The sequence below is a fragment of the Zalophus californianus genome, chromosome 8 (assembly GCF_009762305.2).
Source record: "Zalophus californianus isolate mZalCal1 chromosome 8, mZalCal1.pri.v2, whole genome shotgun sequence".
Lineage (NCBI taxonomy): Eukaryota > Metazoa > Chordata > Mammalia > Carnivora > Otariidae > Zalophus > Zalophus californianus.
Window position 1 is genome coordinate 57,632,162 of NC_045602.1, and position 22,787 is coordinate 57,654,948.

General features: G+C 44.7%; 1 protein-coding gene across 3 annotated transcripts in view; it reads left to right on the top strand.

The window, feature by feature from the left end:
* Nucleotides 1-22,575, top strand: part of SERTAD2 (SERTA domain containing 2) — a 113,211-nt gene extending 90,636 nt beyond the window's left edge. For 2 of the 3 annotated variants that reach the window (XM_027624183.2, XM_027624180.2), the window contains one exon: nt 17,294-22,575. In XM_027624183.2, the coding sequence (XP_027479984.1) occupies nt 17,298-18,269 (972 nt within the window). In that variant the 5' untranslated portion in view covers nt 17,294-17,297 and the 3' untranslated portion in view covers nt 18,270-22,575. Of the gene's footprint in view, nt 1-449; nt 744-17,293 lie in introns of those variants that run through there. The other variant, XM_027624181.2, reaches the window with a different exon arrangement.
* Nucleotides 22,576-22,787: the final 212 nt, after the last annotated feature.

Here is a 22,787-nt window from a genome sequence, read left to right on the forward strand (position 1 = left end):
TGCCGAATAGCTTAGATGCTTGTCATATTTGCGGTCGCGCGACTCAGCGGGCTGTGCGCGCGCTGCACTCGCCACCGCCTTTGTCACTAGCCGCTCGGTCATTTGCATGAGTATTTTCTGGAGTGTGAGGGGATTTTTGGTGGCTAGTTGTGGTCCCCTGGCCCGAGTGTCTCTTTTCCTCTCGCCATCTCCTTAAGCCTTTCCCTAAGAGAAAATAAAGGGCGCGCCGGCCGGAGAGGGAGCCGTGGGCGGCGCTGCCACCCGACGTCTCCCGTGCTCTGCCTGCCCCTTCCTGCTCCTGCGGCGGCCGGGGCCCGGCTCGGCATTTATCGCGCCTCCCGGGACCGCCGGGGGAGGGGGCGGGGCCGGGGGCGGGGCGGGGCCTGCTGAGCCCGGGGCCCGGAGCTCGCTGGAGGCTCGCTGGCCGCACGTCACTCCTGCACAGAGAGTGCTGGAGCACGAGCTGCTGCTCGCTCGGTCAGGGCGCCCCCTCCGCCCGCCTCCCGCTTCCTCCTCCGCTGCCTGCCTGCCGCCGCCGCCGCCGCCGCCGCCTCCACCATTGTATAATGCTCCGAGCGCGCCGGCAGAGGACTGCGGAGTCTTAGCTTCGGTCTAGCCTCCTGCCCGCTCCCCGGCGCCACCCTCGGGCCCCCGGAGCGGGGACTCCGCATGGAGAGGGAGTAGCTTGAGGAGTGGGCAGAAACCCCTCCTGATGCGTTAGTTCCCAGGTGGAGCTGCATGTGGTAAGTTCTCCCGGCGCCAGGCTGGAGGAGATCCTCGGATGCGCCGGGCTCTCTTTGGGTGGATGGGTTGGGGGGGGGGGGGGGCGGCGTTGGGACCCGGCCAGGGTCGGGAGAGCTCGGAGGGCGGAGGAGGGGCCCGGGCGGCCGCGAGGGTCGCGGGCGCCTCGGCTAGAGGGACCTGGCCTGGTGCAGGTACCCAGAGGAGCGCTCCCTCCCACTGCTTCCCGGCCTCTCACCCTTAGAACCCCGGGGCGAGGGCCGGGGACCCCCCAGCGTACGCGGGCAGATCTGCTGGGGGAAGGGCAGGGGACGGGCAGTCACGGACCTGGGTCAGGAGGGGGTCGAGAGCTAACCGGAGCCCAGCAATGGGGCGGAGGGAGCTGGGAGCTGTCGCTTTTACAGCTGGGATGTGTGTGCGTGTTGTGGCCGTTGTGTTGTTGTGAACGTACGAGACTTTTTTTTTTTTAAGGCTCGGATTGCTGGAGTGAAGGCTGCTTCACTTTGGGTTCCGTGACCGGGTCTGCATCCAACTTGCTATAGTGTGTTTCTGTGAGTTTCTCTGTGTTTTTAGCTTGAAAACATCCCTCTCTACCCTCCTTTCGCCCGTGACAAGTGAATTGATTTTGAATATATGTGTGTATTAAACTTAACGTCTCACTGGCTTTTAAGTTAGAAATCTACAAGTCATCTTGGTGGTAACCGCCTATGACTGAACGGGAGGGGGCTAAGGGGAGCCAGCTGTCCCTGGCCCTGGACTTTGTACCATTAAGACAGAGAGTGCCAGAGGGCCATTGCATCTAGAGAAAATCGTAAGTTCTTATTTTTATTCTTGGCCATCAGTTAGCTTACCTTTAGCAGAAGTTGTGGTAATAGATTGAGGTGGGAGTAGTGTTTTGGGTTGTCTTAAATTTCACAAAAAGATTAGGTACAGTTTGTCTTAGAATAACTTTCTGCTTTCAAACTGGGTAGTTTTGGGATGTTTTGGGTGGTGGAAATAAGTTTTTAGAGACACTGAATGGGGAGGGGCCATCAGCAGGGTGAGAGCCTCAGACTATAGCAGTTTTTATTTGAATTGAATTGGGCAGCCCCAGTTAGTCTTAAGGAAGACAGTAAATGTTTTCAAGCTTTGTTCTTGAAATATGCTTTTTGATTTCCCAAGATATGTTAAGAAATGTCCATAATGTGTGTAAAGAACCTAGAAGTTGTAGCAGCCAATAGGAGCCCTGAGGCCTTAAGTGTTCAAAGTAGCATTTTATAATTAGGGACTAGTCTCTGACAAGATTGAAGTGGGCTCTTGGCTCCACTCAACCCCTGGAGGACAGTCCACCTGAGAGCCTCTTCATTGTTTTGCTGAAGGGGGTGAAGGGAGGTAGTTGCTCAGCTAACCAGAAGGCATGCCTCACTCTAGGAGCTCCTCCCATTGCTCCCACTTTTTATAGCAGTCTATTCTGATTTGAGCAAGCGAGGGTGTGCTGTGAGGGTGAAAACACCCATCAGAAGACCCAGCTTCTGGCCTGAGCAAGAATAGCGTGTTCATGGATCTCTACTTTCCTGTTAATTTTATCAGTTTCTTTGTAGAAAAAGGAGAGATGTGTGTTAGAAAGTTTTCCTTTAGCCTCATTGATTTACTTAGAGGAATTATATGTTAATGTAAAGTTGTTTATGTTGTTCATCAAGTTTGGAAGCCCTGAAAATAATTTTTACTTACTCCCAACTCCTCCTAATTAAAATGTACATAACCACGTTGCTGTCAAGTGAGAGATTCGATGAAATGGATTTGACAGCCATTTTTTTTTTGACAGTCTGTTCCTTGCTTTATTACAACAGGTAGGAGAGAGGACTCACATTTTATAATCCCAACCAAGTGTACAACAAGAGGTGTCCTAAGGAACAGTGTTATTTTCAGGCAAGTGTTACAGCTTCTTAGGTAACAGCTGCTCAGTCTTGTTTCCTTTTAAGAATTAAGAGAAGGATATTAATTCAGATTTTGAAATTCTTTAGGCTCCTGTTTCCTGAATTGTCCCCCTTGGAAGCTTTTTTAGTGAGAAACTGAAATATAAATTTTACCCAGTTGCCACGTACTGAATTATTAATAATGAGCATAGAAAAAAGTGAAAATTTTGCTATTTTATTATATTTTTGTAAAAGATTTTATTTGTTTATTTGACAGAGAGCAAGACAGCGAGAGAGGGAACACAAGCAGGGGAAGTGGGAGAGGGAGAAGCAGGCTTCCTGTGGAGCAGGGAGCCGGATTTGGGGCTCCATCCCAGGACCCTGTGATCATGACGTGAGCCAAAGGCAGAAGTCCAATGACTGAGCCACCAAGGCACCCCAAAATTTTGCTATTTTAAAAGTTATTCAAATTTATGTAACAGCTGATACTTTTGGCATCCACTATTTTAAATAACGCTCCAGTAGCCGAATAAAAGTATGACAGTACTCTAGAAAGACACATAAACAAAACATAAAAAAGGTATGGGGGACGTCAAAAATACAGACAGATGCATAAAGTTGTGTGGTTTTTTTTTTGTCAAAGTAGCATACTACAAATTATCAGTATCACATTATACTACAAGGCTACCCTCTGTCAAAGGATTTTACACTTTAACTCAGAAGGGTAAAAGCTACAACAGAAACTTTTTGAATTGGTTTTTTTGCTGTGATTTCTTGTTAAAGAACACTAATAAAAGCATGGAGCTTTATTTTATATTTCATTTATATCAGAAAAATCAAGATCACCGTCAATATTATATGTAGATTAAAAACATGTGGAGATAAATATGGTATTTAGGAGTGTGAACTTTAATTCACTTGTAGAATTGTTTTAAAACTTTGTTGCTACAGAAATTTCATATTTATTGTTATGGCATATCCTGTAGGAGATGGCTCTAGTTGCAGTAGTTTCTTGGCCAAGGACAGAAAGAGAAAGAGAGAGGTCTCTTTGATTACTGAATCCAAAGATCACGTATATGCTAAAGGCACCAGAGGGCAAGCTTCGGCTTTCAGTGAAAAGTGGCCTTACAGGAAGGGTAACGCCCACCTTCATAAGGTCTTTCCATTAATTAATACTGACCAACAGAACATACAAAATTCTGCGGCCACTTGCATATGCATAAACAATAATTTTCTACCTACTGTTGATACCATTACTTAAAACAAATGATGGAAACCCATAAGCTAGGACTTCTGCTTAAAAAGCATGTGGATATTTAATTTAGTTTTAATATTCTCGAAGGAAACAGCTACTAACCAAAGTTGGCGTGTCTTTAAAAAAAAAAAAATTGTCTTCAGTGGCCAGTGCAATTGGTATGAAAAGCAAACTTCTGCCCTCTGTGCAGATGCTGGGAAACCCTGTGAACAGAACTGTCCCCTGGAGCGCCCATCACTCATTGTGTGGAGCAGTGTCTTTCTCCATGAGCACTGTGTCGCAGTTCATTCTTTGTATGAATCTGTGAATGGCATATGTCAGGCCAATAAGACGACATTCCTATTCTGGGTAATAAATAGATGCCTTGTGGGATTTTTTTTTTCTTGAAGATCATGAGACAAACAAAACATGCTTAACTGTCTAAAAATTTTCACTGAAACACAAATAAAAATTTCAAAATAAAAACATCACATTATCTTTGAAAAACATATGACTTTTAACAGGACAAAACAAACGCTTATCATTTAAATGAAGCACTTCATATAGACAATGCAAACTCCCTTTTGAAAATTCTGCTCTCATTGTGGTCTGAGAGCTCCAAAAGCTGGAAAGGCTCATCTGTCTCCTCTCAGGGTCTTCTGTCCCTCATCTGAACTTAATTGGAAATACCTGCCAGGATTCACTGACATAAACATCACAATTTGATTTATGTAGTTTAGAAGCCCAGGATCACATAAGCCGTATTCTGTACCCAGGGCTGCTCTCAGTTCCGAATGGAATCGGCATCTGCTCGCCTGTCTGGCCTCCCCTTACACTTGCACGCTGCGTGTGCAGCGCTGGCCCTGCCTCTGAGCAGAGACGGCCGAACGAGGGGTGAGTGTGCCCGGCCCAGCCCCGCCCTGAGTGGAGTGAGCTCTGCGGATGCGTGGGGTGGGGGCTGGAGGGAGGAGAGTGGAGGGCAGGTCTGGAGCCACTGTGCAACTGCTACAGCAGGTCTGACTAGTTTTAGGTGCCCAAAGGCTGCTTTGTTTCTCTAGTGACTCCAGGTAGCAGCAAACCTAAGTTCTTAAAACTAATTCATGTCTGACTTACTATCTTTTTGTCTCTCTGCAAAAACCTGTAACTTTGCGGGGTTACCAAGTAGTTCTAAGGTTTTTGCTTTCGCAGTCTTCATAGGCGGTTAACTGACAAGAAGCCCCTAAACCAAGCATTTTTTGTGGTTCTGGGGAGTTTCATGTAGAATAGTGAAGGGGAAGGGATTCTGGCTCTTCAGGGCATTTTATGTATGAACACTCATGTTTGTAGTGGGCTGTGTGAATCTGTTGAACAAAAGTAAAAAGAATGACCTGAATGTGCCAGGGCCAGAAAGTTACATGCGGATGTTCCAGTTGCTGCAGATCAACCTTTAGCTCCTTGCTCTCCTCTCCTGGCTGGCTGCTTATCATTCCCCGCCACGCCGCAACTCCTGGGGCTTTGAGCAGGGCTGCCGGAGTACCCCACCCTGGTGTTCAGAAGTGTTGCCCGAGTTAAACTCGGGGAATCTGAAAGTCCCAAGGTCATCTCTACACCAGAACAGGTTTGCATAAAATTCTAGCCAGGCTAACGAGATAATGACGTGGCGACTGTTTTAAACTGATCCTCCCTGAGTGGTTCTCCCATTCTGTAATAACACATGATACAGATTTGCCTTTCAGATTTCTCTCCTTTTTGGAGGAGGGAACCTCCATGTGCGTGTGTACTTCTGTATCTTCCCTGCTGTCATAGAAAAGCGGTCCGGCAGAGGAATTTGAGCTCTGTGGTCTGCAGCTGAAGAAGAAATTTTTGTGCTGCCTCTCTGCTTGTCATGAACTTGCTGATGGTCTCTTCTGAGTAGCTTTTAAAACAGGCTGATTTTTTAAAAATATTTTTTACCACATCCAGAAATGGAAAATAAAATAGATTCACCTGATGATGATTGCTAGCGGTCTAAGGGTAGCTGGTTTACAAATTCAAAGTGTGGATTCTTCAAGTAGCACCTGCCTTCTTGCCTCTGAAACTCCTGAAGATAGGCAGGATGAATGGAATGTTAGGGGTAGTGAGTGTGGTGCGCTGGAGGCAGGCTCTCCTTAGGGATCATTGAAGAGCTTTGAAGTGTTAAGAGGTCAGTTCCTTAGAAAATAAATATATATCACATTCAGTGTGGTACTCTGGTTATTTTTATTGTCTTTGACTAAGTGACTTTGTGTTCCATGGGTCATTAATTATCAATATGCAGAGGTCCTCAGAAAGAAATACATTTTATCTCAAAGTAGCCCCACAGTAATTATTTTTAAAAAATGGATGGCTGGCATATTTACAAAGTATCATTCACTGCTCTCAAGTTTAGTTTGTATCCTCATTTTCTTTTCTCTACTATGTGAATTATTTAAGTATATGATATAAAGTTTAAATTGTAAAACCTTATCACTAGCCTGCCTAATTCTTAGGAGTAACTAAAATACACATGTTGATTCTGAGTATGGATGTTGCTTATATGGGACTGCAACGTACACTGTTGAATAGTTTCCTCCCTTTTATATGTCTCTTAAGTCTGTTTCTATTATCCTGTACTTTCAGTTTTTATCTTTTCATGTATGTCATGTTGTAGAAATTTCTTTTAAAGAATCCAGATTTGGACCATACAGTACAATGTTCAGTTTTACTCATTCAGTAAATAAAAATTAAAAAAATAGACTGCATGTGGAAGTTAAAAGATGAAATATGTTCGATATTTTAATAACACGTCCTTTAAAATGATTTTTCAGAGTAATAAAGCATTCTGAATTTGAACACAAAGAAGATTAAAAACTACTCATTGTCTGTAAGAAACACTTCTGTAAAAATGCTTTCTGTTGTAGTATACATACTGGGTTTCTGTTAGTTTCATTCAGTGGCAGGTAGTTGGCTAACAAAACCTGGAAGGCAACCTTTTGTTTAATTAAAGATATAATTTTATTTTATACAGATTCATTCTAACAAATTACATTTGCCTGTTTTAGTATGATTTTATAGATCTGATGGCCCTCTTTTTAAAAAAAATACAAAAAACTGTCACTTTTGGCAAAGCATTTGGTTTCTACCCTAAGCCTTTCATGCCCCCTGACATTGTTTATTACGGGTCTCTAATGTGAGGGGAAAAACAAGGTATCTTTGGGGAAAAGATGCTACAGGAGGGTTGAAACCAAAATCCCATCCAAGCAATTATAAATGCAGGAGAAAAAAAATATTTTCATTATGCACGGGAATGGGGGTGGGGCAAGGCTGGCTACCCTTTAGAGGCACATTATCTTAAGGGAAAGAAAGAAATTAAAATCTAAGAACTTTTTTCCTTAGTTGATTATGAGTCTTTAGATGCAGCATTGTTGAAGATGTTCCTGACACCAAATTAGTATGAATTAGCATCATAATTTAAATGATTATAAAGGTTTATACTTACAAAGTTTCAAATGGAAAGATTGGTGATAATAGTTGTTTATGGACATTATTATGGAACATACAACAACATAGAACCTCAAGTTGTAATTTGAGTAGAAAAAATTTCAGCAAGTTAGTTACACAGTAAGTGGTTTCATTATCTCTCTAAGGTTAACTTTGTTACATTTTATAATTAAATGGCTCCTCCCCCGTATCCTTTATGAAGTTTTCCCAAATAACTGCCTGAAGCCATTATCTGTTCAGTGTGGAAGTAGTTTCCTGTTCTTAAGAGGCGATAGGATTATTGAAGGCTTTTCAATACTTGTAAAATTGAGACTAACTCACTGTGTGGTTGGGAGTTCACTTTAGGACCCCACTGGCAATTTTGAACTGTTGGCTTCTCCGAGTCCTCCCCTTATGACTTGGGTTTGTATGTTTGTTGTTGTTGTGTTTTCTCACTTCAGGAATCCTCCGAGGGTTTTAACCATGGTTTTTGAAACATCATTGTTACTTATACACAGGCAGCAGCATTTTCTAGTTTTCTACGTACAGTATTTTCAGAGTCTGAATCATAACATAACATAGTTTAGTTTGGTCTTGGCAAGGCTCTTGATTTGCTTAGCACTGTCCTGTGTAGACTGGAATTTGGGAACAATCTCGGAAGTGTGTATACTTTGAGAGATCTATAGGTAGAATTGCAGTAATCAGACTTTAGGCGCGCCTTATTGCTCTGGTGCGCCCCCTTGTGGCTGGATGTGATGTGCTGTCTTTCAGAGTTGGAAAAGAGTTGACTTGTGCTGGGCATGCTTGTTTACATGGAGCATTAATAGCTTTCTTCTGTGTAAACTAACCTATCAAGTTAATAGAATAGTTCTCGTTGAGGGTGTCAATAATTTATTGTGCTTATTTGATTTTTCGAAATCGTAGCATTTTAAACATGTATTGACGTGTTCTGTGTGTTTTTAACTTTTTATTATGGAAAATTCAAAACACTCAAAAGTAAAGGAAGAATGTAATGCATCCCCTTATACTTATTATTCAGTTTAAGTAGTTGTCAGCATTTTGTCAATTTTGTTTCATCTACATGGCTGGTATTTTTCTAGAGGAGTTAAAAGCAAATCCAGGCCTCATATACTGATTATGTTTTTGTTAAACTTAAGTTCAGAATCTGTATATTTCTGCTCCATCTTTTACTTTAAGGGTGTGGTGCTTTTAGCCAGAATCCTTAGGTAAAATAAAGTAATTGTTAGCATTTCCACTGTCTTTGGAAGAAGGCGACTGGTGTCCCTAGCTTCTTAAAAGTTAGCTTTAAAACCTAAAATTTCCAGCTGGTAGAGGAACCAATAAGACAGGATATTAGAAACATTTTATACTACTTAACAGTTACATTCTAAAAAGCCCATTTTTCTTTCCAGATGTTTATTAACAAGGCCATAGTATAGTCCAAAGAAATATTTACTTGAAACATTCTCTCCCAGAATTTGAGTCTGGTTTGCCTACTAAATGCAGTTAGTTGTCAACGTTTAAATTTTTCCTTTTCTTTTTCCAAGAGAAAAAATGACATTTGACAAACCAGCAGTGTCTGAAACGATCTTCGGTTTAATGGAAGCATGGAAGTAAAAATCCTGAGAGGGAAAGCTAGAATTTCTTGAAACGTGGACTTTAGAAGACATTCTGAAACCGTAAACGTTTTTTGTTTTTATTTTTATTTTTATTTTTTAGTTAAGTTAGAGGTGGACTTCTGGCTGAATGTCGGTTTTATCTGTAGGCTGTAAGGCGCTGTCAGGACAGCAGGGAGGACTGTTCCCTGGGTCTCCGTGGAAATGCAGGGTGTGACGGGCACCGAGCAGCCGGTGCAGTGCCCCGTGGCCCCGAGCCCCCCGCGCAGCGGGGAGAGCCGGGTGGAGGCGCCGCCGTGAGCGTGGTGTCGGGTTACAGCTGCAGAATAGCGCCCGAGCGCGCCTAACTGGCTTCATCTAGTGCCTGGCTTCATAATTACATTGCTGATTTGTTAGGGAAGGCTTTGTCTTACTTACCAATTAGCATGGATGTTACTGCAGGGACCTCATCCTGGATGAGCTTTGGTTTTTGTTTTGTTTTGTTTAAAAAAAAAAAAAACCTTTCCCGAGGCAGGCAGCTTTAGGGGTTCTGTTACTAACACTCCCCGCTGTCTTCTGGGAATCCTTACCCAGTCTGTAAATAAGCAGACAGGCTTTCTCCCCGTTGGAATTTTGCCCCTGTTTCTGCCATTCCCTGAGGCCAGAGGCAGTCACTTTGGGGTCTGAAGGCAGCCTTTGGGAGGGCTGATTCCACACACCCCCCCTTCCTGCACCCTCCTGATCTCCCCCACCCATGCCACCACCCACCCCCGCACTTGGGGGTCTGTCCCCACTGCGAGGAGCAGTGTGGCACGTGGCACAGCCATGGATGGTGAGCCCTTGGAGGACTGGGCCTGTTTCTGTTCGCTATTTCTGTGATCCTGCCCCCCCACCACCAACCCCCCCACCTACCACGTCCTTTTCAGGGTGGCCTTTTTGTTCTCTGGGTGTGTTTTGTTGTTACTTGGGGGAGGGAGGGTGTTAGAAGTGTAGACATTATCAGATTTCTGAGTCCTGTGTGTTTTTTAAGGTGTAATATTTTAACAGTGTAGAAAGTTGTCTAAGCAAATGTGGCTTCCCCCAGCTGAAGTTGGATCGGGCTTTTCCTTCCTGCCTGGGAGTTGCTGTGTGACAATCTGACAGCGGGAAGAACCATTTCTCAGAGTTCTGCTCTGTGGCTGGTGGGAGGTGTCCTCTCTTAGGCACAGAAGCTCTCTGTTTGGACCACCTCAAAAACAGGATCCAGAATGCATCTTAAGGCAAGTATATGGGGTGCGGAGAAGAGAAATGAGAATATTCCGTGTCTCAGAAGTTGTCTCAGAGCCAGTTCTCTGGCCGGCCTCTCTCTGGGTCTTAGAAGTCTGTCATACACACAATAATTTTGCCAGGGGCACTCCTTCCTTCTACCACTACCCCCAAAAGAAACTGAAAGAATGTGTGTGTTTCCACTTAAAGGGCTGTGGGTTTTGGCAGCACAGGATGTCAGATGAGGAAATAGCCCCTGCTAGCCTTTTCGAAGACACTTGTCACACATTTTCTCTTAGCTTCTTTTTTCTTCAAATGAAGTTGATGCATGAGGACAAACCATTGTTCTCAATTTTTGGCATCACTGTAAATGTCTCATTTTTATGATTTTTAGTGTCAGCATGGGTACTTCTGTGCCCTTCAGCAGCCAGTGGTCACGTTGGAGGATGTAGTTGAACAGATTAGGGATATGGCTTCTCAAAGCTCCCCTTTGAACTGGGAGCCTTTATCTTGAGAGCTAATAACTAGTGTTTTTAAAACATTTTTATTAAAGTACAGCATTCATACAGAAATGTGCATGGATCCTAAATGTACAGGCTGGTGACCAGCTCCCCAGAAGCCGTGCCCGCCCCCTGCCCCGTAGCTACCCTTCCCTGACTGCAGACACCATGGCTTCACTCTGCCTCGTTAACTGACTTTTAAAACATGTCACTTAATCGTGAAGCCTGTTACACTCCTGAGAAGGGAAAACAGTGGCTTTCTAGTTTTTATTTACTGGTACAAAAGGACATTAGAACAGACTCTTAAAAATGTACGCAATGTATGAACCAGTTGGGCCTTGAGGTGTTTTGAAGTAATGATTTACATCCTTTTTTGACCAGCACATAGAACGCCAGTCAGCCCTCGTGGTGGGCTGAGGAGGCTTCCCCTTCAGGCCCCCCGGGACCCAGCAGGGATGCTGCCCACAAGAGTAGCACTGCTGTCCGTGGGCCTATCTGTGGAAGGCCACAGAGGGCTGTGGGAAGCCTGCAGGTTAAAGCAACAGGTTGTGGGGGGAGGGGGAGAATGACAGAAGTAGTAGTTTGCAAAAGTAGATTTAATATTCTTAATTTAAATATAACACTTATTTTTGGCAGTTCAAATAGCATTAAAGGAGAGGGTTTTTTTTTAAGGCATAGCTTTTTAAAAGTTGGAAAACATTGAGTTAAAGAGAACTTTTTGTTTTTTTTTTTAAAGTTTGCATTTTTTCCTTAATGCCTTAACAGTATAAAAGCTATGAAATGTTGGCCTTTTAACGCATAGGTAACACATAGGTACTGTTTCAGTTCCTTTGTGGACGCTGGGCTTAAGGCCTCACTACCTTGCACCCTAAGATCATAGCAAGAAGAATCTTGGTCCCACTGAGCCAGTGGGATCTGATGTATCAGGCTGAGAAGCTGGGCTTTACCATTAAAATTGAGCTGAAGACACCTTAATTCTGCAGAGAGCTTTTTTTTTTTTATGTCAGTTGTCAGTTGCCATTGCAAAAACTCTCTTCATTTCTTTTTTTTTTTCCCCCTTACTTGCTTAGACACAAATAGGGAAGACCTTTGGACCCAAGATTAATTGGGTAAAAATATCCACAGGCTTAAACATGAAATGGCCGGATGGGGAAAAGTGGAAGTTGTGGTTCTCAAAATAGGGTCCCCACACCAGTATTACCTGGAAACCTGGAAATACCTTCTCGGGTCCCACGCTAGACCTGCTGAACGAGAATCTTGGGGGTAGGGGGTCAGCATTCTGTGTTAGAAGCCCTTGAGGTGAGTCGGGTACTCGCCCAAGTTTGAGAAGTGTGACGGGCATTCACGAGACAGCCTTCTGAGCGAAGGCTTCCCTGCCCACCGGATGCGCCTCAGTCCCACCACTTTGCCTTACGGACGTCCCGCCCTGTACAGCTGTCACCTCTGAGGGCTGTTCGGTTCTCCTCTTTCTCAGACCCTCCCTCCCATGCACAGTTCACACTCAGGGACAAAGACACACACATCTCTGCGTCTTACCGTTCCCTGGCTGCCCCTCAGAGTCTTTCCTCATTCTTTCCATTTACCATTCATTTGATCAGCAACTATTTATGGGGCATCTTCTGTGTGTCCGGGACTGCCCTGTCCTGAGGATACAAAGATGAACGAGACAGAGTCTGTGCCCTCACGGGGCTTACCGTCTGGATTAGGAAACGGGCCTTAAGAGACAATCCCACCTTAAATTTAAATCTCAAATCCTATCTCCAAAAGTCTCTCCTGATCACCCCAGCCCATAATAACCTCCCAGACGCCTTGCTATGGGGAGTCACTCAGAATCTGGAAGTGCAGGGGCGCCTGGGTGGCTCAGTTGGGTGAGCAGCCGACTCTTGATTTCGGCTCAGGTCGTGATCTCAGGGTCCTGGGATCAGCCCCACATCCAGCTCCAGGCTCGATGGGGAGTCTGCTTGAAGATTCTCTCCCTCTCTGCCTCTCTGCACGCCACCCCCCACTCCCACCCCCGCTCTCGCTCTCAAATCTTAAAAAAAAAAAAAAATCTGGATGTGCCAACCTTCCGATAGTGAAATAATATAGGCCCCTGTGTTTCTGGTCCTTTTTCTTAGGAATGTTCTAGTGACCCTTGTTACTTTTGATCATTTGCCCAAGCAGTTTGTAGCTTTTGAGGGCAGGGTCCTTTCTGATGAAAGTTGTGCAATTGAAAGCCAGGTTTGGTATGTAGAGTTGTATTTAGGATTAAACTTCCTAGAAAACTCCGGAAGAGAAGTTTTCATTTCTATTGCTACCCATGAGTTTTGCTCTTTATTTTCAAAGCTCAGTTTGCTGTAGTAAATACTTGCTAAAATTTGTGTTAAGAAAATTAGGATGCTAGGAGTTTGTTTCTAACAGGTTTATTGGAAAGAAGCATGTTTTATCTTGAACCTTATATTAAGAACCCCCAAATATCCAAGAGACATGCCTGTGGTTGGCTTTAGGCTCCTTTTTGGAGGGGCAGAAAAGGGAGGAAGCAACCACCTCCTTCCTCCATCTGGGGGTTCTCTAACCAGCCCTGAAGTTCAGGGTCCGTTTTGGATCTTTGAAAAACTGGGTAGAAGACCTGTGCTTTGAACTGAAGTCTTCCCAAGCCAAGAGAGGAGACAAAGAGGGGTGTCAGGTCTCAGGAGGGCCTAGAAGCCACACTTGTCACACGCCCCTCCCTTCGGCGAACTGCAGGTCCATTGTCCCTGTGTAGGTTTCACAGCCAGGGCCTCTGAGGCAGGAACAGTGGAACACCCCCTTCCCCAGTGTTACCTTGAAGCCCAGAATGAGCCCCAGCTGCTGCTTCAGCTTTTAAAAGGTCACGTGCTTCTCCAATCTGGGGCTTTAAAGATCTATTGTTATTTTCTTAGCGTGCCTGAGGAAAGAGGCTTTTGAGGAGCTGCTGACCAGCCGAGATCCAGGCCCAGAGACACCATTGGCTTTTTGCCCTCAGGTTCTTGAGTGTCTTGTCTTGTCTTCTTTGGACCGTGCCCTGCTCCAGGAGGTGGTCATTAACAGCCTCCCTGAGGGTGAGAGTTCTCTTCTGAACGTGCTCAGTGGGAACACTTCACTCAGACAATGTGTTAGGCAAACTCTGGAAAAACTTTAACCTTTAAAAAAGTGTTTAGGGGCCCCTGGGTGGCTCAGTCGTTAGGCATCTGTCTTCAGCTCAGGTCATGATCCCGGGGTCCTGGGATCGAGTTCCATATCGGGCTCCCTGCTCATCAGAAAGCCTGCTTCTCCCTCTCCCACTCCCCCTGCTTGTGTTCCCTCTCTCACTGTGTCTCTCTCTCTGTCAAGTACATAAATAAAATCTTTAAAAAAAAAGTGTTTAAAGTCTTAAAATGTGGACTTGATTTTATTATGTTGCATGTTATTCCTTTCTGTACAGATCTCGATAGAACCGTGATTACAAGTCAGGATCATGTGCGTTTTGCAGTCTCACTGGGGGTGTGGAGCCAGTTTTGCCTCATAAAATGCTGTAGAGAAATAAAGGCAAACCTGCTTTGAGACACTGTCTCATGGCTTCCTCGGTACACGTTTGAAAAGCATCCAAGCTTCGATTTGTATCCCGCTCACAAATTTTGCCTACAAGGGTCCTCCTCCTTCCCCTTCCAGCATTACAACATCTTATCAGGCTGTTCCTAAATCATTGGGATTATCACACAGCTATGACCAGCTGCATCATTCTAGTTGGAAATTAAATGCTTCTCACACTGAAATCTCTTCGAAAACATCGCCACCGATCTCCTTCAGCTGTGGGAGTTCTGCTAAATGCCTAGTACTGCGTGCTCGGTAAATAGTCGAGTTTTATTGATTCAGTGGTAATTTCTAGAGAAGTAATCCTTATTGAGAAAGTTATTGAGAGTCCTATTGTTTATTCTGGCAACAACTCTTTAAAAGACAACCCTATATCGATGACTTACAAGAAAAGTCTACACTGTCTTTAGCTACTCCCTCTCCCCCAGAAAACCAATAAAAATCCCAAGTGGCAGTGAGCTTACTAAGTTGTGTTTAGTTGTTTGTTATTTGTTTTTGGTTTACATTTGGGGACAGTGCTTCTCAAACTTTTTGTGATGAAGAACCATCTTGTTTGTTTGTTCCTTCACAGATGAATACTTCAGTAAAATATAAAAATACTAGAGAAATGAAATTAAAGTACAGAGACAAAAATAGAAGCCTCGTTTTCGAAATTAGATTTGCAGACATACAGTTACTCTGTAAATTTGCTGTAAACGTTTCTAAATAATACAGTATCTCTAACTCTTCATGGGCCAGTAACAGTTCACAGACTGGCACCTTCTACAGACCACACTTTGAGCAACACTGTTTTAGGGTGTATTTGTCTGCATTTGTGTCCTCTCACACAGATGTACATGTGTTGGGTACAATTACATTAGAAGCTATAACAGACTAACAACTTTACAATGAGAATTAAACGCACTCAGTGAGCTCTTTGGCAAAAGTGAAATTTTCCTAGAAATGAATATTTAGATGCTTAAATTTTAGGCAGATACAAACAGTATAACTGTTTCAAAACAGTCGTCCAGTAACACTTCTAAGGCATAAAGACAAAGAAGTGTTTTGTAATGTGAAATGAAATCACCTCTCTGATTCACACTCAAGTTTAAATGAGCACAGATACTTTAGATAGGAAATGTTCTATGCAAAGCATATATACAAATGAGACTTTTTAGGGCACTAAACAGTAGGAAATGTTTTTGTCATGTGAAGTCGTAGATGTAAGAGTTATTACCACCATTATCTTCCTTGCCTCAGAGAACATTATGGGACTGGTCTTTGGTCCTTGTGATCGACATCCCTTTTCTTACTGTTTCCATGAGGGAAGGCATTCCATACAAGTAACTGCCCATTCTTTATGAACATTAACAAATCCTCAAGCTGACTCTGACATTGCTGGGTTGCGGCTATCCTTCTCTCCCGGGGACTGAGGCGTGTGAAGGTAGTCCCTGCGGGTGGAACTCGTATGCCCTGTGACCACCCGCATGTTTGTCGGCTTTGGGTGGGGAGGGGCAGCGTGGCCTTCCTTAACAAAGTGTCACAAGGAAGATCTGTGAAGTTTTATTATGGTTAGCCTTATTCCTTTAGGATGAGACTCAACTCAAAATGATAATGAGGTGTTAGGACATGATTTTCAGCCCCTTGCAGACCAGGCTTTATTCATCCGTGGTACTACCCTCTTTTCTGGCAGAGTGCCCAGGACAACATAGGTGCAGAATGAGCAAAATATAAAGGATTGAATGAGGCTCCATGAGAATCAGCTGAAGCAATTCAGTAAGAGGCAAGTTGCTTTTAGGAGAGAAATTGGATAAGTACAAACTACTTGTATATGAAGATATCAATGAGTGAGTGGCACTGAGGAGAGGATTAACACTCGCCTATGGGTAAGTGCTGCAGAGGTGGGTGGGCGAGCGAGCACAGGCCTGGCGTAATGAGAACCACATCTCCTGGTCTGGATGGCATAAGAACAACTTTATTGATTAAATGGTTAGCAAGTGAGGCCTGTGAGGTGAAGGCCAGTGGGCTTGCAGTTGTTCTGTTTAGATGGTAGAAGTTCTGAAAGGAAGGACCACTCTCCAGAAGGTGCAGCCAGCTGAGGGGGTTTTCGCTGAGGCCAGAGCAGGCAAGGAGGCAGCCTAGGCCAGGAGCAGGAAGTGAGATGGGGCAGGAGTTAAAATTCAAGCCATTCCCAAATGCTCAAGGTCTGAGATAGGAAGTTGTTGTTTTTTTGAAATACGTACGTATCTCTGGAATCACAGTAGGTATTTTGTTATGAAATGTCTCACGTACTCAAACAGCAATGCTTATAATCAGAACAGATTACTTTTAAATTCGTCCACTTGTGTTCAGACCTAACTGTATGCCATCAAATTGAGCCATTGTAACTTGGGCTGGGAAAGCCACATTCCTCCACTTTCTTCTAGGCTGAAAAGCGGTGGCAGCTCCATCACTGTGGTCATTTGACACAGGCCAAGTGCTTCACCACACGTCACCAAACAGGCAGAAGAGCTCTGTGCGTAATGAGGAAGGAAAAGGCATTTTGAAAGCACACGGGGTTCTTCGAAAATTGTCCGTGCCCTCCTCCCCCCTTCTCCACCTTGGTTCTTTTAATCGCTCGAGCTGTGTTCAGGCTGTAATCTCCCACACCTTTATCTGCTGGGTCATAGCATTGGGAGTGTTTTCTTGGGCGTTAAAAATAAATCTGTTTGGGGGAGGGAAATTGAACCTGCATGGTCATGTTAGGCAAGCGGAGGCAAGCGAACACGAGCGCACGAGTGGAGAAAGTCAAAATCATGGTTTCCATGGTAACGTTTAACTTGTCGGTGTCGTACACATTTCTCAAGAAATACATTCACCAGACTACCTAGTGATAAAAATTGCTCCGCCAGCATACAAAGGTAGATTTTCCAGTGCGCTCGCATTCTAAAAGATCTTCCCCCAATTAACTCATCTCTTCCACCCAACCTTGGGCAAGGAACTGAAGTCCCAACTCCTGACCTCCGAATCAGCGTCTTTTGTAGGGTAGAAATTAGTTTTCATGTGATTAATTCCACTTCCTTCCTTTCTCCTTTGCAGATATATGTTGGGTAAAGGAGAAAAACGTAAGTTTGATGAGCATGAAGATGGGCTGGAAGGCAAAATCATGTCTCCCTCCGATGGTCCATCCAAGGTGTCTTACACCTTACAGCGCCAGACTATCTTCAACATTTCCCTTATGAAACTCTATAACCACAGGCCCCTTACCGAGCCCAGCTTGCAAAAGACCGTTCTGATCAACAACATGTTGCGGCGGATCCAGGAGGAGCTCAAACAGGAAGGCAGCCTGAGGCCGGTGTTCACCGCCGCTGCCGCCGCCGCCGCCGCCTCGCCCGCGCCCGACTCGCTGAGCGACAGCTACCGGGAGGCGCCGCCCGCCCTCAGCGCCCCCGCGCCGCCGCCGCCGCCGCCGCCGCCGCCACCTCCGCCGCCCGCGCTCGCCGGCGACCTCGGAAGCACTACGCCCCTGGAGGTCTGCCTCACGCCCGCCTCGCTGCTCGAGGACCACGACGACGACACGTTTTGCACTTCCCCGGCCGCGCCGCCCGCGGCTCCTGCCAGACCCTCGGCTCCAGCGCCGCCGCCGGAGAAGGACAGCTTCTCCTCCGCCCTGGACGAGATCGAGGAGCTCTGTCCCACATCTACCTCCCCAGGGGCCGCAGCGGCAGCGCCCGACAGCTCCAGGGCGGGCTCCGGCGCGCCGGGCGTCCCGAGGCCTGACGACCCGAAGCTGATGGACTCTCTGCCCGGGAACTTCGAAATCACGACGTCCACGGGCTTTCTGACGGACTTGACCCTGGACGACATCCTGTTTGCCGACATCGACACGTCCATGTATGACTTCGACCCCTGCACGTCCGCGTCGGGGACGGCCTCCAAGATGGCCCCGGTGTCAGCCGACGACCTCCTCAAGACTCTGGCCCCGTACAGCAGTCAGCCGGTGGCCCCGAGTCAGCCTTTCAAAATGGACCTCACCGAGCTGGACCACATCATGGAGGTGCTGGTCGGCTCCTAAGAGCCCCGGACCGGTGCCCGCGCCGCCCAGACCCTGCGAGTGTCCCCGCACCCCACAGCTCTCCGCACTGTGCATGCACCCTTGCTTGCCTTTTTCAGAGAAAAAGATCGTTTTACACAAGGATCACACTAGTTTTCGCTTTGAGCAGAGTTGGAGTGCCTTCATCCACGTATGACCACTTTTAATATGCTTTTTTGAGTGGTTCTCAGAGACCTACTGCCCTGGAATAGGAAAGAATACATTGGAAGACAATGTTGCTATGCTGAATGACAAAAATAAACAGTTCAAGTGAAGCACAAGGAATAAGTTGGAAAAGCTGTAAATTGCATGTGCATATTTGTCTATTTTTTCTATAAGTTTTATTGCAAGAGGTAAAAAGAGAAAATATATATATATATATATATTATTTAGATAATCTCAGTACCTTTTCTGGCATTTTCGCCCTGTATAGGTTGACTTGGCAATTCAGCCTTTTTAGAGGCATTAACTACTCCTCCTAAGTGTTGCATTTACATGGCTGTTTAGAAACTGCTGCCCAAATTTATTTTATATTTTTGTACAGATTCTGCAGTTTATGATATTGTTTTTCTAAAAACAAATGCTGTTTATACATATGAGATAGCTATTTTGATAGGATTTGCTCACATAGTTCCTGCAAACTTCAGATGTACAAGTTGCACTTGTACTTTTATAGAGTTGTAATGTTTTATATGTGTTTGGTGCAAAGAGAAAATTGGATCAAATTAATCCGCAGTGGATGTCCCCAAATGCAAACACACACATGCACACACACACACTGCTTTAAGAAAGGGCCAGGCGATATCACACCCAAATTTCACAAGCACCAACCCCCTGGCATGAACACCCGCCAGCACTGTGACTTCCAAAGCCAGAGCCACGTCTGCTCATCAAACTTGCATTAAGCAGTTGGCGGGAGATGGCCGTGGAGCTGGGGGGGGGGGGGGCGGGGAGGGGTTTGAAGTGATGGTTCTCTTTAGCTCCCTCTCTTGAGGGGAAGGCTACTGAATACTCACTGTATTTATGCCAAGTTTGTGCTTTTAATTGTTCTTATTTTTTTAAACAGGAACCCAAATCTTTCCCTTTTGGCATAATTTTTATGATGACCTGAAATTTTACACGAGAACAAAGTTTTCTGAAAAGTAACCGACCTCCTCTTCGTGGAACTAAACCCTATTTGCAATGCTTAGGGCTCACAAGGAAGAAACTACCCCAGAAGGCATCCACTGTGTTGCTCAATTGTCTTTTCCAGCTTCCCTTCCCCAGAGCTTTTGTTCCCTCTGTTGCTAAGTGCTGAAAATGGCATCTTCATGATCACCACACTGAGCGCAGCTCACCTCGGCCCAGCCTGGGATGCTGTCTTATAACATCCCTTGGCTCTTGAACCTGGAGTTGGTACCATTATGTCACAGCTTCCAATCTGGTTGCTTCCATGAATCAACTGCTTTAACTACACTTTACAAGGCTGATTTACCCAAATACACAGGACTTTTCTATGCATGTTCCTGCTTCCCCTCCACCCCACCCCCCACCCCCAGGACACTTGAGAAGTAGCTTTTTATGCCTAGTGGTGTACATTTAATTTTTAAAACATTTGCAATGTATCATGCTTGTTGCCGAAATTGTTGATGGCCTTTTCGTTTCAGTTTTTTTTTCTTTCTTCCAATGGTACTCTAGCTGGTTACAACCTATATTGTTGAAATGCAGATGGCTTCTTTAGGAATAACTTTTATATTTATTTAAGAATTTTTAAATTATGGGATTTGTGTTATTGTTGTTGTCTTTGTTGTTGGTCATTTGTCAATATTCAGTCACCAATTCTGCTCACTTCTTGCCATGGATAAAATTGAGTCTTTCTGGCCAATTAAAAAAGACAGCTTTATAAAATGGCACTTTAAACAAGCCATAGATAGTTTTATTTTTATAATGCACATGGCAAAGCAAATGCATTTGTGATGAAGGAACTGCTCGTTTAAGCAAAAGATTTGTGTATGGTATGGTTAAATTTTTCTATATTCGAATTTACTTTTTCCCCCCACTTGAATGTGTTTTCAAAGGCTAATTGTCCACTCAGTAGAGCAGTGAGAAACAGATCAAATTGCACTTGTTCTCCTACCAGCAGCCTCCACCTGGACGCCTTGCCCTGCTGCAGATGCAGCACTTCCTTTGATAGGACCGCGGACCATCTAGTGGAGGTGAGGCCTGTTGTAGATGCTTCCGGTGTCACTGTGCCTGTCCGTTTTAAGAGCTTCCTTTTCCTGTGGAGAACAAGTCAGCCCAGGCGCCGCACTTCTGATAACCGGAGGCCCCGGCAAACTCCCCACACGCCGCCGCACACACATACATACGTATACAGACACAATAGTGTTGATTATTCTGAACAATAACAGGGTAAGGCGGTTGATTTGCCATTGTTAAAAACTGATTTACAGTAACTTAGAACAACTCTACTTTGGTTGGATTAGCAAAATCGTGTGTTTAAACAAATCCCATATGTTGGGCAACAGTTCAAATAAGCTCAGCAAAGTGTTGCCCAAACATGGTTCTCTGACTCTCGTATTTGTAAGGCTGGGCTTCAAAATCAAAACAGAAACCCCCAACAACAGCAGGCAAATACATGCTTTTTAACGCTGGACACCCTTGCCATAAATGCTCGCCATTCAAGGTCTGCTGAGGAAGACGTGGGAAATTAGGGGCCCGTTTTTCAAAGAACAAAAACATCAAGCGGCCAAGTTACCATTGTCTTATTTTTACAAAGTGATGTCCCAACAGGGAAGAATGCGGGCCTGGGTGCGATCTCCAAGCCCCAGTTTGAGTGTGGGATGTGCTTCCAGATGCCACCTGGCTGTAGTGCCTTCCCCCTTTCTAAAGGACATCGTGTGGCATCCGGAGTTAGGCAGTTTGAGGTGCCTTTAGGAGAAAGATGTGCTGGGCGGGGCTGGGAGAGGAAAATTATTGACAGTGATGTGCAATGAAATGACAAGAGGAGAGCAGAATCATAAGAGCTTTGAATTTGAAGTGATTTTTTCATAAGTTATTTATTCCTTTTTTTTTCTGTGTAAATATATTTATTTTACTGTGGAGCTCTAACAACATCTGGATCGTACCATGTGCAGAATGTATGGTAGGAATGTATTCTCTTGTAGGAATGTCAGTCTGTGTTCCAAGGGGGTCCGAGCCAGACCCCTGGATCTTCTCATTGTATGCACCGTCCACATTCAGTTTTCTCCTCTTCTCTAATGTAGGTCTTTTTGAAATATGCAAAGGGTATGGATAAGGAATGTTTTAATACCTCCAAATTTTTAAGAAAATCAAGCATCAAAGGGTTGATATTTTTAAACTTTTTTTAGTAACACTTTCTCTTGATGACAGAAGGGGCAGCCCCACTGACACCCTCTTTCACACCAAAGGGTGAGAACTAGCCAGAGCCTCCGCTACACCTCGAGTGTCTTTATCAATTGAGCTATTTATTGCCATATCCCCGTGGAGTATCCCAACTGCCCTGAGGTCAATCAAGGAAAATTTCTTAAATAAATAAGCTCCAAAGAGCCAAAGTATCATCTTACAGATCGTTTTTAAAGCTTAAATTTATTAACCACCTTTGTGGTAAACAATGAATTATGAATACCACAGGGCAGCCTTCTTAAATGACAGATGTGTAAAAAAAAAAAAAGACTCTACTTTGTGCAGCGATTGTTACCCTCTATATGAATTGTCTTAATTTCAAAACCTTGCTGTTACAAATTGGACCTTTATACCTTTTCTGAAAATATTGAAAAGAACATATTTAACCTGTTCTGGCTGTGAATGGTTAACTTCCTGTAACTGCCGAAGGCAGCGAGGTGTGTGCGTCCTGCTTGTATACAATTGTTCTCAGTGCTTCTAAGAATAAGAATGAGTCTAAATGGTTCTTGAAAATTAGCCAGGATCACACGCCATTGCAGACAAGACCAATAAAAATTTTGGACGTGTTTTGGGGATAACAAGCTTGGAAGAGAAGTGCAGTCCAGACAAGCAAACAAACAAGATTTTGGAAAAGATGTACATAGTGACATAGTTTGGTGCATGGTTTTTGAGGAAGGCTCTTGTCAAAAAGGAGGTGTAACCTTTCCCCCACAGACCTGAGAGCTGTGCCTTTTCTATGCAATATTACAGACGTTACATCGGAACCCAGAGTTGTACTCACATGTAGGTTTGGGCTGTAATCGAAACAATTGGATAGATTAAATGTACATGGAAATGAGCAGTCTTACTTTTGTAGTTTTATATTATACAATAAACAGTTAAAAGATGAGAGAGGCGTGTTTGGCGTGTTTGCAGTTTGCTTCTGACTGGAGCACAACCAGCTCGGATGTCACAATTTGCTTGTGTGACGGAACGGCCCACCCTCGGCCTGTTCTGGCGTTGGTGCCGTTGACCTTCTCGCACTGTCTTGGCCTCAGGAGCACCTTTTCCTCGGTTCTCCCCCTTGCCTCTTGGACCCTCCTCGACCTCCTGGTG